Raw genomic sequence first — 15,144 nt, forward strand, 5'->3', positions numbered from 1 at the left:
ACAGGAAAAGGCAAGCAAATGAAGCATCATCAGAACATGGAGTCATACATACTTTAAAAGCAGTGATCTGGCTGTTTGAGATTATCAACGACTGCACTTCAGGCTTACGTCTTCCAGACTTCTTTTCATGCATGTTATCCATGAGATCTTACATCTAAAGACTGCCAGATTATCAAGTAGCTGTATCTTCATCCAAGCAGACAATGAGTATCAGTCCTAACTCACAAAACCAAAAAATAATACATCCAAGTGTAGAAAAAACTAAAAAAAAAAAAACTAAAGGGAAAGTTTTGATTAGATTGTCTCCGAGCGAGAAAATCATCGTTCAGACTATCCAACTGATGGTCCCTATTCCCACTTTTCTCATGGCAGTAAAAGCTGAAATGTTTTAGGGGTCCTTGTACAGAATAAAAGAAAGCTGACTGAACAAAGCCTTAAATGGGCAGAGCAGACTGGGTCCCTCGTCAAAGCAGTGAGAGACAGTAAAAGTCGCTTTGCCGGGGTGCTAGGTAACACCGTAAAAAAAAAAAGAAAAAAAAAAGGAGCCAATAAACTAAAACCCATTTTGTGGGCCAGATACAGATGCTCAAAAAAGATGTTGGTATTTTGGTCTTTCTGAAACAATCTTCATTCCAAGGGCATTCTTTCTGTTCTGATATAATATAGATTTTAATTGTATAATTTCTTATTTACAAAAAATAAAATAAAATAATAATAACTCAACATCCCATTCCCATCACACCACAGCAGAACTGTTAAATGTCTGCAAGAAACATACAGCTTTCTATTGAAAGAATCGTTTTTTGAAATAGTCAACTATAAAGACATTCCTGAATGAAGCAGCTGTTTGAACAAATGAATTAATGAATTGAATTAATGATTGAATGACTTACTCATTAAGACACTGACATTGATTGACAATTTATTCACTTAACCACTCATATATATTTTTTTATTTACAATTTTGAAATAGATTTTTTTTAAATTCCTGAATAGATCATTCATTTTAAATTGCTTTATTTTAGACCTTAAAAAAATAAATAAATAAATTTCTGTGTCAGTGTCTATTTCATGCACATAAAATCTAAATAGGCTACAACAGGTAAACATGTCAGCATGGACACTAGTCCTGGATTATTAACAATATAAATTTCCTGTTGATGAAGATCTTTTAGTCTATGCTGTTGCCAGCTGATGCTTGAACAAAACATCACTAAACATTATTTGGTGTGGGCCTGTATCCAATAATCACAATAAGCTTTGTGCTTTTTTTATATGAAACAATGTCTCACCATTCATATTCTGTCAATTGTATTACAAAATTCAAACCATGAACAGTTTTAACACTCTTTAATGTGGCATTACAGATCGCTGTAGTATTCGCTGTAATTACAATGTATACTTTTTTTCTTTATTTACCCCGAAAGAATTGAAGTGAAATGTGACAACATGTCCAATAAGTGGGGCACATTGTAACATCTGAGGGGCACGTTGTAACATGACTATATGACATCTTAAAATGTTATCTGATCTATTGAAATACATATATATAAGACAAGCTAAAATATTTTGTCAATAAAATAAAATTATTAATTTTTCAAATAAAATAATGGTGTTTTTAAGAATTAAAATAAACTAATTTTGGAGTTTGACAATGAACACGAGACAAACAGACAAGCCAAAATGCTTTACATTTCTTGAAATAATAATTTCGGAACATTGACTCTCAGCTTTATTCAGCTGTTTCACGTGGTTTCTCATTAAAATTCATGAAAGTAATTAGTGTAAATTACATCGCTAATGTCATAGAATAGCATAATTTTAATAATAGCGGGGCGCATTGTAACACAGTGTTACAACGTTCCCCATCTGCACAACTGGAATTTAAAACTGGTTAGTGTCTTCTGCTATTTAATGAAGCATTAAAAAAACTATCTAAACTACTTAATAACAGATTGGAGATTAATAGCAGATTTGTGTCATTTAAATAAACACTAAAAACTGAGATGAAAAATTTACTTCAGCCAGAAATGTACCTTTGCTATGGTTAAATAAATATTCAGGGATATCTTCAAAACATTTCTGGCACATTTTTTTCTCTATATAGTGTTGATATGGGGTCTACTTATAAAGCACAAATTAATGGCTTATTCTGCATGACCATATTTTAGATACCTTAATTCTACTTAAACTCAATAACTACCTTACTAACTATTAATAAGCAGCAAATTAGGAGTTTAATAAGGTAAAACCATCCTGCATACTTAAAGGGATAGTTCACCCAAAAATGAAAATTCTGTCATAATTTACTCACCCTCATGTCATTCCAAACCTGTATGAGTTGCTTGCTTATGTTGAACACAAAAGAAGATATTTTGAAGATTGCTGGTAATCAAACAGTTGGTGGTTACCATTGACTTCAATAGCATTTTTTTCCCTACTATGGAAGTCAATGGCAACCACCAACTGTTTGATTACCAGCAATCTTCTAAATATCTTCTTTTATGTTCAACATAAGAAAGCAACTCATACAGGTTTGGAACGACATGAGGGTGAGTACATGATGACAGAATTTTCATTTTTGGGTGAACTATCCCTTTAAGTTTCAACTCTGTTCCATTACACCTGCCTGTAATGATCAAGCAACCCTGAACACCTTGTTAATTAGCAGGTTTAGTTGTATTTGATTGGGGTTGGAGCCGAATTCTGCAGAAAGGTAGCTCTCCAGAAGAAGGGTTGGAGACCCCTGTTAATCATATAGCCTGTATGATTAAACTCTTCCCCATGGTCTAGTGTTAAAAAAAGTTAACAAAAATTGCAATACACTGTAATATCGAATCACACTACTTTTAGATGTAGAATCGCGATTCTTAAAAATCCTAATACATATCGATTCGGCACCCAAATGATAGTACTGATTCGGGAGATAAGCATATTGTCATAGCCCTAGTAAAAATGCCCCTGGAAATCAATTTAAGGGTGCAAATATTAAAATAAATTTTTGTCACTGAACAATCCACCACACAGAATATGAAGAATATGAAAAGCTTCAAGAGTCAGCTGACCAGCACATCAACACACTTAGCCAAATTATTGTCTAATTATGGTTATCAAACAAAATCCCAGAAAATATTGAGGTATCATTTTTTGTCAGTATTGCACGGCCCTAAAGAGTAGTTGAACAAAAGTTGAATATTTGGTTATATCCTTGGATATCACTAATTCAGATCAAAGTAAAGTCTAAGTAAAACACCTCTTATGTATTTTCACTCCATTGATCATAAAGGTTTCCTATTGGCTTCACAAAGTTGTTCATTTACAACATTGTGTGAGAGACTGCAGGTGAGATAGGAGCCCAGGAGACAGATAAATAACTACTAGGAAAGAGATACCAGCAATCAGCCCATTTAATCTCCCTGACATCTTGCTGTCCCCATGCTGTTCTCATCTACCACAACACTTCAGCTGTAGGTGGCAGGTAAGAGCTCAGCTTAGCACTGAATATTTCATGCATTTTATGCCGGCAGTGGTGAGCTTGCTTTGAATACCAATTCCAAGCCCCTGACATTACATTTTAGATGTCACAATCAGCATTTCAGGTCTTGAAGCCATAGATATGAAATCCATAGATTAAGCATTGGCAGCTGTTGCTTATTATGCAATATGTCAGCATAATACGGCCATAATTACATGCAAATTAATGGACAGATGCAGCATCCATCATGCCAACGTCAGCATTCTCATATGTGAAAGCATCAGTTTTTGCAGTCTTTGCATTTCATACAACTGGAGGTCTTGCAGTGTTACGGTATTTGAGTTATAATGGCCAGTGACAGAGGGCCATCTATAGTTTAGAGAGAAAGAAAAAAAGTATATATATATATATATATATATATATATATATATATTTTCATATTAAATAAAATACATTAAAAAAGTTATAATTTACATAATGTAACATTATTGGTGATTTTAAAAAGACTTGTCATAAATCATAAGATTAAACACAATTATTTTATTCTACTGACAGCCATAGTTTTACCTTTTACTTTTCTGTCAATGGTAACAAAATATTGTCTTTATAATATTTACACATATTAATAATATTTTTGTTTTCACTGTATAAACCAGGGCCCATATTCACAAAACATCTTAAGTCTAAAAGTAGCTCATAACTTGCCGATTTAGGAGAAAATCTTTAAAATAATGTGTCGTGTCAATCCTAAATTTAGGACTTACATTTTTGCTCTACGAGTATTTCACAAGGCATTTTAGCGCTAAAACTAGCTCCTAAATCTGTGGAATGCTAGGAGTAGTGAAGAGGACTCCTAAGTCACTAAGACCAAACCACAAACTAGGCCTATCCTCCCTGCTGAAGAAAACAATAGAAACCATCACAGAAATTCTAATGGTTTCTACTACAAATACTATTACAAACGATCAACTTTTAACCATTAAACTAATTTAAAAAAATGTTTCCTGTAGTGTGTTTTGGGGCATGTTCTATTAGTGGTTTTAACAAGCCAACAATAGAAGGCGACCAATAACCAGTAAAGACCAACAGGCACCATTACAGTTACCAGTAAAACCAGTACAATTCCCATTATAACCAGTAAAACCATTCAAATTATGTGATGGTTTCTATTGCTTTTTTCAGCCGGGCTAAAATGGCTGTTGCCAGCAATCTGCCTTGAAACATAAATATTTTAGAAACACACTGCATTTATTGGCACACATAGGTTTTCCCATGCACGCACGCATTATTATTATGTTTTTTTTGGTTTTGGAGGTTATCCCAACTCCAGATTTTCCTTTGATTGTTTTCATTAACAAGTTGGGCAAGAAGTAACAGCTGTTCTTGCATCCAGTTTGCTTTCTTTTACATTTGCATGTCTTACTATCAGCCATTATTATTCTACTCTGTTAATTAAAAGGCTGTTCATATGCATATTCACTAATTGTTTACGAGAAGCACACATGTAAGAGGCTGACAATTAGCTGAACGTATACTTGTTTAATTAGTGACACTTAGCCTGCATTTTAAACCTTTATTTGAATATGGCAACATAATATTGCACTCTACAATATTTCTATGAATAAATCTCTGACAGAGACCCCTATAAGCCAATCACTGTTTGCACACTTTGTAAGTATGCGGACATCATCCATAGCAACGAGGTCAACCCCGCCCTTACTCTTAGCTTAAAACTTCTTAGTAAAAGTTTGTCTCAGCAGCTTTGTGAATAGGTTTTAAGAGAAAACTCTTAGCTAAAAACTTTTACTGCTATTTAGGAGAACTCTTAGTGGTAAGATAAAAGGTTTTGTCGGTTTTATACGAGCCCAGGTTTTTATATACAGCTGCCTCTTATATTTCAGAAAGGTGGTCCCTCACAATGATATCGTCATATTTTGGAGTCCATGGCATCAACAGTGAAACACTGTAGGCAGAGCCCCTGTAAGGCGAGCCTCTGAGGTTAGCACTTTTTTTTTTTTACAAAATAATAATAAATAAAAACAGTCAATGGAGGAGAGACTTCAGTATGCTGAGACTGCTTTTGTGAGGAATGAGGAAAATGCTCAACACATAGATATAATAATCCCTTCACTCCTTTGACCTCTGCTGACAAGAGGTCTGTTCCTCTAAAATGTGCTGTTGCTTTGTCCAAAACTGTGAGATAAATGACTGCCAAAGAAGCATGTCTGACACTAGTAACAGACTCTGAAATCAAGTGAAGCCATCTAGATGACAGTAGGGGAAAAGGGTAAAGATTTATAGTCCAGTGTAGAGTCAAATGCCACAGCAAACAGGGGCTAACAAGCCTGGGCAAGCAGAAGCATACATAGCAACTGACCAGTGTAGCTAATGGGAGTGATCATTTAGTGTGGGAATGACAGATCAGTGTTTCCTCAACCATGACTGCCAAAACAACTGGAAATAAATGATAAAGCCTGAACGCCAGCCGTCACATAGCAACGCAGTACACAAGACAAATAAAAGGATAACCTTAGCGGAGGAAGATTTTCCAGATGAGCAGAGAGCATCAATCTGCAAATGAACATGACAGCTCATGCCAAAACAGAGTGGCGTGTTACTATGTTCAAGTGATTTTTTTAGCAAATACAACATAATCAGAATCATTCAACATTTTTTGAGAGCTTGTGAATTCTGGATGTAAAGTCTCTGGAATGTTTTGATCATGAAGTACCACAAGATAAAACAATTATTAAAACTACCTAAAAAAAAATCTAAATGAGTTCTGTGCTACTTGCAGGTGACCACTAGAGGATTCATTTTATGCATGCACTTCATTTTCCCATTGAATTTATTGCTGCTTTTTAAACAGTCCCCCCAAAAAGAATATATTTCACTCAATACTATTAACAAATAAATAAACAAACAAACATGACAACCCTACTAAATAGGCAATTTTCTCTTTTGAGAAGCTTTATGCCTTCAATGTAATTTGCTTCTTTTTGGGTTTGTTGCCATTAATTATGTGTTCATAAATTGGAAAGAGAAAATTGGTAAACGTTAATACATTCTAAGTAACACTAACTATGGCTGCTACTCTGTCAACAGACACTGTAAACCTGAGAAGCAAAGGTTCATCTTACCTTGTTTTGAAAGTCGGGTGTGCTGGGCAACATTTTTACCAAGTAAAAATGCCAAGTGCTCAAATAATTTCCAGTTTAATGAAATACTGCATAAGATCATAGAGCTGTGTGGTATGCTAAACACCTGAAATTTTGCTCTGAAATCGTTTTTCCCTTCATTGGCTCTCTATCCATTTTTTTGGTGTTGTCTAACCACCTGTGCTCTGGCTGGTTAGCAGAAGAGGTCTTGGACCTTCTCATATGTCAACTATGAGGCTAAATGGTCCATTGTTGTTAAGTCTACAGTTACAGGCAGAACACCAGCCCTCTGAAGGACGAGAGGCAATGTTTTTACACTTACTCACAATGTAAGACTTTATTCATCAGTGAGACAATGACAATACAAGTCAGGTATTCATTCATATTGTAAAGGGGCATCTACATAATGCCCCAGTAACACATGACCATTCACAGCTTGTTGAACTGACTCACAGGCTCATGAATGTGAATGAACTGTATTATAATCAGATAGAAACTGGGTTAGAACCATATTATTTAAAAGCTACAAAAAATAGTTCAGATTTATAACTGAGAATTGTAATTATGTGAAACTGCTTTGAAACAATCTGTAAATGAATAAATGAATAGGTGATAGCATTGCATCATCATATGCTAGGTGTTCTGTGCAGTTACTAGGGTATTGTGGGTGATTGCTTAATGCATTGCTTGTGCTGTTGGTTGTTAGGTGGTTGTTTACAGGCCCAGGTCAAAAATAGTCAACCTAAAATGTGTTTTTTTGTCATAGCCAACTGAAATTTATGCTGAATGACTGTTTCCATCAGATTTAATGTGTTATTTTCATCATTCATTATGTGTCAGGTTATTAATACAGGCGTTGCAACAAAAAGAACAACACCGTTTATGCTTGAAAACAGGTATTGAATTTGTGTATTGACGGGCAAGTATAGGGTGTAAAAAAACACAGAGTCTGTCAAATGTGTCTCTAAGCAAACAGTCTGAAGTTAGTTAGTCAACTGTACTTGTCAAAAGTCCAGAGGAAAACTTTTAACTGTTGTACCTAAAGTGACAGCATTAAACATTGAATATGCCACCCTTTGAAATGTGTTTTGAATTAGATACCCTTGTTAAAAAGAAGTAGACTTTATATAGTTTTTTATGAATACTTATTACGGAAATAGAATACTTAAGTACAAACTAAATGTAATGTCAAACACTTAATGTTATTTAAAATCAAATAAAAATTGTTATATTTATATTAAATTCAGTATTATAAATATTAAATTCAGTTGTCTTATTTTGACCCACTTAATCTGTACATATAATTTTATAATTATTATTGTCTTTGAAATACGGTTAAAATATTCTGCCAAATGTAATGACAAGCATTTATGGTAAACTAAAATAATGTAATCTCTATTCAAACTTGTATGTTATGTATTTCAATATATTTGCATTTACACATGTGTAATGATTTAGTACATTTAAAATATATGAACTTTAAATGTAATATCACACTACATTTAACATTTTACATGTGCTTTAGTATGTTAGTCAACACATTAAAATAAGCTTGCTTCTACTTAAGCATGATACAAATTATTAAAACATAATGATTTAAAATGTACTTAAAAGTAAAATGTTTAATTTGACACTATTACAAAGTGCACTAGCAAAGTCTAAGCACACATCTCAGCAGAGTTGGCGCCAGCCTAAGCAAACTGGGCATTTGCATTTTCTAGAGGGGGCCTGGTGTGCTCAGTGACCTAGGTGGCCGGGCCGGACCCCCCTGTAGCGCCGACACTGCGTCTCAGGACACTGTCTGTTTCTATAGCTGCAGCTGCAGTGATGTGATTTACTATTTAGTGATTGCCTCTTTTATTTAGAAGGCGGGGCTATTCTGCCATATTGCATGTTGCACTTTCTCCCATTAATAACAAATATAAGTGTATCTAAAGTCTTTGACTATAGTCATGAAAGTGTACTATCGTTAAGTGGCCTTTTTCATTAATATTATGTCATCTGCAGTTATAATTATTTTAATGTAGTTGTAAGATTTGAAGAACAATCCATGTGCATCAATCATCTATCACCAGTCTGACGGTGAACCTGTACAAGCTGGCAATCAATGTGGACATTCTAGCAAAACCATTCTGAACATAAAAAAATAAAAATAAAAATCCGGTCTGGCTAGCGTGTATAGTAGTTTGACGAAAACAGGAATGACCCTGCACATTAACAAAGCCAATGATATTCTGGTTGCTAGATATGGCTTAGTCTACATTCTCTGAATGCACAGAAAAGTAATGATACACATCTCTTCAACAAGCTACATTTTCTGAAGCATCATTCATATTCATAATATAAATGGTGTGGGGTTACTAATGTGGCTAAATGCAATAGTTTATATTATAGGTACAAATTCCTAAGCACATGTATGTAATGTGCAATAGTAATAATGATGCATGACGTACCAGACATAACTATTGTAATAAACTTCAGATCTATATTCTTCTTTACAATCATTAAAGGTTGATTATATGTTGCATGTGCAGTAACACAAAACATCACTAGAGACCGGAAGAAAGCCCTTGTATCTCTCTCAAGCATTCAAATGATTTCTGAGAACAGTAAGTCTGTTATTTTTCATTGCTCTCTCAATCCAATGCTTGCCTTTCCACATACAATGACCAGTTAAGAGCCATCAAACTCATACGGTATTCTCTGTTCATGATCACTGAGGACTGTGTGCCCACATGGGGAGCTTGAGAGTTTGAAACCAGGAAAATTATTATGAAGGATTGCATTTAAAAGCAGTTAGGTCATCAATATTTCACTGTGGCTATGACTGATTTTTTAAACAGGATCTTCTTATTATGGCTTGTATAACAAGATCCTCCTGCTGAATTATGCAGAGGTTCTGCAAACTGGCTCTCCAAGTGGAGAACATACATATGAACCCCATCACGCACACTTTTACTTGCACACACAGGCAGAGTTCAGTCCATTTGTTCTACACAAGTACTGAGTCAGGCTCTAGGTTTCATTAACGGCCACTCTTAGATCTTCTGTAAAAAAAAAAAAAACCTTTGTGCAAAATCCAATAATGCTATTCATCAGCACAAACAAGAACCCATACAGAACATTTACATCAAATCGATCTTTTTTAAGATACCTCTAAGTGCACAACTATAAGAAATCAAAGGTGATTCGTCATTTAATAAGGAGAACTCGCTCTCTGCATACAAAGCTTCCATACCATTAATCCCATTCTGCATTTGGGCCGATGCTTTGGAATTCATTTATTGGGATATTTATGGGTTTGTAGATCTAAATCCTGAATATGTAAAAATCGCTGACTGAGCCTTCACCATTGGATGCCAGAAGAAATTATTTTCAGGCCACCATGGGATGATATATAATTGTCTCGCCTCCTAGACAGTAATGAGATCTCAGCAATGTCGCAATTAGAGAATTCAATATGAACGTTACAAATTATGGTCAAACTGACACATATGGACATCCCCTTCGAATTAACAGGGTTGGCTCATCCAACCTGCTCTCAAAGCCTAAGCCTGAGTGTCCACCCTTAAAGGGTTAGTTCACAAATTACTCACCCTCAAGTCATCCTAGGTGTATATCATCAATCATCAATCATCAAAACTGAAACCAAGCCGTTCACACAGAACACATATTTTGCACATTTTCTAGAGGGACATCTATTACCATTGCACTCGCATCTCGCACAAAGGAGTCGCATGTTTAGAAAGCCATGTAAAATGAATGCAAGTTTAACTTAGAAAAAAACATATATAGAGACTTTATGGCGGGTTTTCCCCCCCCATCTCACTGCATCTCATGTTTTTAAATGAAAAATTATGCTGTTTTGATTGGCTATCAAATCACACAGAGTATTTGTATTAAACTATGCATACATACATACATGATGCTGTTTTGTTTATAGTTGTTTAAGCAACTTAATTAATTTATAAACATTATTTTAAACATTATGCACTTTTTTTTTAAATGATAATTTTCGAAATATAATTTGAATTTTGATCATATTTAAGTACAAAATTCAAATTTCGTTTTTTTCAGCCATTTTGACACCCCTAGTGTCATGTAAACAAACTTAAAACCTATGTAGACTCACTCTGAAGTGAATGCAGCTCAGACTGTGTGTTCTCTGCTGCCTGCCTCTATTGCCGATGTTGGTGTAGTGGCAAATTACTCAGAGGAAGATGACTTGATGAACAGAGATGTTCCAATTTCCAAATTCTGCTAGACTTGATGTGCCAGGTAGAACTACTAGGAGTGTTCATGTCATTGATGTTGGTGCTGCTGTCCCCATAAAACAACATCATTACAGAGTTAATCCCCAGAAACGTGTGAACATGCAGGCAGAAATTGAGTATATGCTGCACCATGGAATTGCTGTGCTCAGCCAAAGATCTCTTCTGCCATGCTCCTGTCATGTATGCTCTAAACTTAAAAATTGCCTTTCAGACTACAAGTGAATGCAAGTGCCATAGGAGCTGGTGTGGTTCTGCTGCAGGAGGATGAGAACCATATTGGACATCCTGTCTCCTACTTCTCTAAAAAGTTCTCAAAGGCCCAACAAGACTACAGTGTAATTGAAAAGTAAACTATGCTTTTGCTTGCTCTTCAGCATTTTGAGTGTATCTCTCATTGTCCCCTGTATCCTCCTTCCAAGTGTAACTGGTAAGAATGAAAGTGTTGACTACAAACCTTGGTTTGTATTCTTAGTGGTGGAGGTGTTACATCCCTAGGATGTATGTGTGTTATTAATATTCATTGTTGAGGTGGGTTTTCCCGCCCCTTTGGGTGTGGTTATGTTTCCCCTGTGTGTGCTCTCTCTCACTCTCTCGGTGCATTCCAAACGGGATATATCGCCCTCCGAAGGGTACTTCGGAGTGAAAACAATCATGGCCGCCATATTGAAGGGTCGTTCCAAACCGAAGTGCTCAAAACTGTCCACTTCAAAGGGCCCTTCAGAATGAAGGATTTCGAAGGGTACAACTAATGGACACTTCGGGCTCCCATGATCCTTTGCACAGATTCTTTGCATGATGATGGCGCCTCCATGTGGGCACGTGATGATGACGCAGAAGGGCACTTCAAGAAACAGTTGTTTGGTCCCCTACACCCTTGAATCCTTCGAAGCTCTCACTCCGGAGGGTAAACCCTTTGAAGGGATTAGGGCATAGGGATGAGCCCTTCCGAATGGAACGCAGGGTCTGTTTGCTTGGCAGTTGCAAATTGCCCACAGGTGGTGATCATCAGAGAGTGTGCTGCAGAGAGTGCTGCTACAAAAGAGCAGAGTGAACAGTGTTGCCAATTTAGCTACTTTGTAGCTAGATTTAGCGACTTCCCCGCCCCTTTTGAAACTTTTTTCAAAAGTTTAGGGACAAATATAGCAACTGCTTGGACAAACCTTATCTAAGTTCTCATCTTGCCCACTGATCTACGTTCATCTTTATATAGATCAGTGAATTTGCCATTGTGATCATCTAGTGACATTTAGCTACCAGTTTTAGCTACTTTCAATTGAAAGCAGTTGGCGACACTGAGAGTGAACACTGCTTGAAGAGGTTCACTTCTCCCCTGCTCCAGACTTGTTGAGTGTTTCTTTTTAGGTCTCTACCTTTTGATTGTGGTGCAAACTTTAATAGTTGACTAGTTGAATAGTTTAATAGTAACTGATAACTTTTGAATGCAAGTTGTATTCCTGTTGACCAGCAGTGTGCTTAGTGTGTGTGTAACTTTACTTAAACTTACTTTCTTTGTTAAGGTATTAAAAGGTATTATAACTGATTTTGTTTGTTTATTTGATTTATGGTTAGGTTGGAAGCTGTAGGGAGAGGGTGCCAGTTTATTTTGTACTCAATGTTTATCCCTGTTTTTGGTTAGTGAGGGAGTCGAGGAAAGCTTTTGTTGTTGTTTTTCTTTTCTTTTACCTGGATAGGTTATTTAGTACTCCTGTTAGTTAGCTGCTGTTTTGCTGGCTGTTTTGGCCAGACCCTCTCCTGAAGACATTTATTGCTTCTATGATTCTTGTTGTTCTAAATAAATTGTTTAAGTTTGCCAAACTAAGTGGTTGCTGCATTTCTGGGGCAGACGATTGGAGTGATTCCTCCAAGTTTTATTTATTTCTTCCTTATAAGTTTTAGTTAACCTGTTACTCCCACTCCCAACCCTAGACTAGGGAACGGGAACGTAACAACAACAACAACACACACACACACACACACACAAAGCCTGTATTGCTTATCATGATGTACAACTGTACAGCTTAATTTCTGTTGAATGATAATGTGTATGCCTATATTGTACACTGTAGTCTATTATTTTGTGAATATCATATGCATGTACATTACACACAGTACTTGCACGTTTGCACATTCACACCCTGTATTAGTGTCTTACAGTTGTTCTGAATTGTTCTAAAACACTAAACCCCAATCTCTGAACCAAATTCTCACTAGCTTAAACAAATTTGTCGAATAAAGTACTCTTTCTACTAAACCTTAAACATGTTCAGGCAGTTAGGCTCTATTTGCAAATCTCATGCACTCTTTTTTTTGCAAAACTCTAAACACATTCTCATTCACTTAAACACTTATCACACTGTGATGCATTTGTGCTGCAAAATGCTAAACACAAGTGGCAAAAGTTAAACAACTAAAGCACAGTTGTCATCATTTACACACAATTCAAAATTGTTCACACTTGTTTCTAATGATGTGATCAAACCAACTGTACAAAATATGAGAGTGCACAGGTGAATGAATGATGATACGAACAATAGATGGAAACAATCTGAGAAGGAGAGGAGAAAGCGTACATGTAAGAAGTGGAGGATGAGGAGGAAGAGGATGAGGAGAGAAAGAGTAAGGTTTAGAGAGTGTTACGAAGGCTGGATCTGTCAGACCAGAGGGTTTTTTTCTCTTTGTCTAGCAAAAAAGACAACATTACTTGTGATGTGGACAATGTCCTCAGGCCGGACTCAAGCACAAAGACATTATGCTGAGACAGAATGAATCTCTCGTTGACCCTGCTTTTACAGTATTTTTGCAGTATCCAAGTGCTGAATATATGCAAACATTCAGTGCTATTCAGTATTCAGCACAATACTATTCTTGCAGTACATACAGTAGGCCTATACAAAATATTCACCTTAATTGCAATTACTAACTTTTTTACAGAATTGCAAAATTTATTCAATACAATATACTTTTTCTGTAATGTTCTGGATGTTGTGTTCTCCATTTTTCTCTGGAGTGTCTAATGAATGCTCTGTAGTGTTTTCCACCAGCCCAGTAAGGATAGCAAGTAAAGATTATTTTCCAATTGATTTTAAATTTTGCTAGAGTTTTGCCGCCATCTAGTGTTTTGTACAATATTTGGAGAAAAAAAAAGGAATCTGAAAGATACTTCCAAATGCTGTAACAAGGTTTTGTTAGTTTGTTTGCATTTGCTATTATTATTAGTCTATTATTATCATAAAGATGTAACAAGTTATGATCACTTTACTGTTACTGCTATTTTAAATGACAACAACATCAACATAAAAAATAATTTTGAAGATAAACAGCTGCATGTCTTTTTCATTCAAACTTAATTAAGTAGCATTTTCAACACAAAAATAGGCTATCATGAATTTAAATCCCAGAAATAGACTATAGTAAGGCTTAGAAGCTCTAACGTGTGTCAGGGGCGTTTCCTCCGAGGAGGCAAGGGAGGCAGTGTATCCTCACAATATTGGATGAGAAAAAAAATAGTAGTAGAAAAATAAAACAACGCCAATATTACTAAAATATCAAATGAAAAAGTGTAATAACTCATTTTTCAAAAGAAACATTGTGCCACAGCGACACCAGCAGGTAAAGTTACAGCGGGAGTCCGTGTCTCTCTCGCCTCCCCTGAGCCCAATGAGTTTTAACCATAGACTGTACAGGTTTTAACAGACCCCCTAAAGCAGTGGTCGCCAACCCGATGATCGCGATTGGTAGATCTTTATCACTGTCCCAGTAGATCCCGAAAAAAACAGAAAAAATAAGTACAAAAATGCATTACATTTATGGGGTTATATTAATGTATCACGGAAGGGAACTGTCTTGAGAAAAGTTTCGATGGCAATGGCATTTTCTTCTCCGTATAAAGCGCAACTCTGTTTTGTTTACAGCGGTAAACAAGGAAACGATATATTGCAGTCGGTTTATAAGCAGTGTTGGCAAACGCGGGTTGTTGTTCATGTCCGTGGGTTGAAGCAACCCAAATAACGTGATATTTAGTCCCTGGAATGTGAATTTTACTGGAATGTGAATTTTACTGGAATGTGAATTTTACTGGAATGTGAATTTTACTGGAAGATCCCTGCCGAAAAACGTGTATTTTACCCCCAGAATGTGATTTTTACAGGGAAACCCCCCTCAAACCAGATTGGACTAGTTGTATTGCGAAAACCTGGCAACCCTGTTCATAGGCGCCACCTGCTGTCAGAGAGTGCGT

At 36.0% G+C, this 15,144-nt stretch overlaps 1 protein-coding gene across 1 annotated transcript in view; it reads right to left on the bottom strand.

Moving 5' to 3' along the window:
• The window catches only part of dnah5 (dynein, axonemal, heavy chain 5), a 132,123-nt gene extending 125,474 nt beyond the window's left edge, over window positions 1–6,649 (bottom strand). The window contains exon 1 of the mRNA XM_016293920.1: window positions 6,616–6,649. Within this exon, the coding sequence (XP_016149406.1) occupies window positions 6,616–6,648 (33 nt within the window). The 5' untranslated portion in view covers window position 6,649. The remainder of the gene's footprint in view (window positions 1–6,615) is intronic.
• Between the last annotated feature and the right edge of the window lie 8,495 nt (window positions 6,650–15,144).

Source organism: Sinocyclocheilus grahami, unplaced genomic scaffold (assembly GCF_001515645.1).
Source record: "Sinocyclocheilus grahami isolate Dianchi unplaced genomic scaffold, SAMN03320097.WGS_v1.1 scaffold310.1, whole genome shotgun sequence".
In the NCBI taxonomy this organism is placed as follows: domain Eukaryota; kingdom Metazoa; phylum Chordata; class Actinopteri; order Cypriniformes; family Cyprinidae; genus Sinocyclocheilus; species Sinocyclocheilus grahami.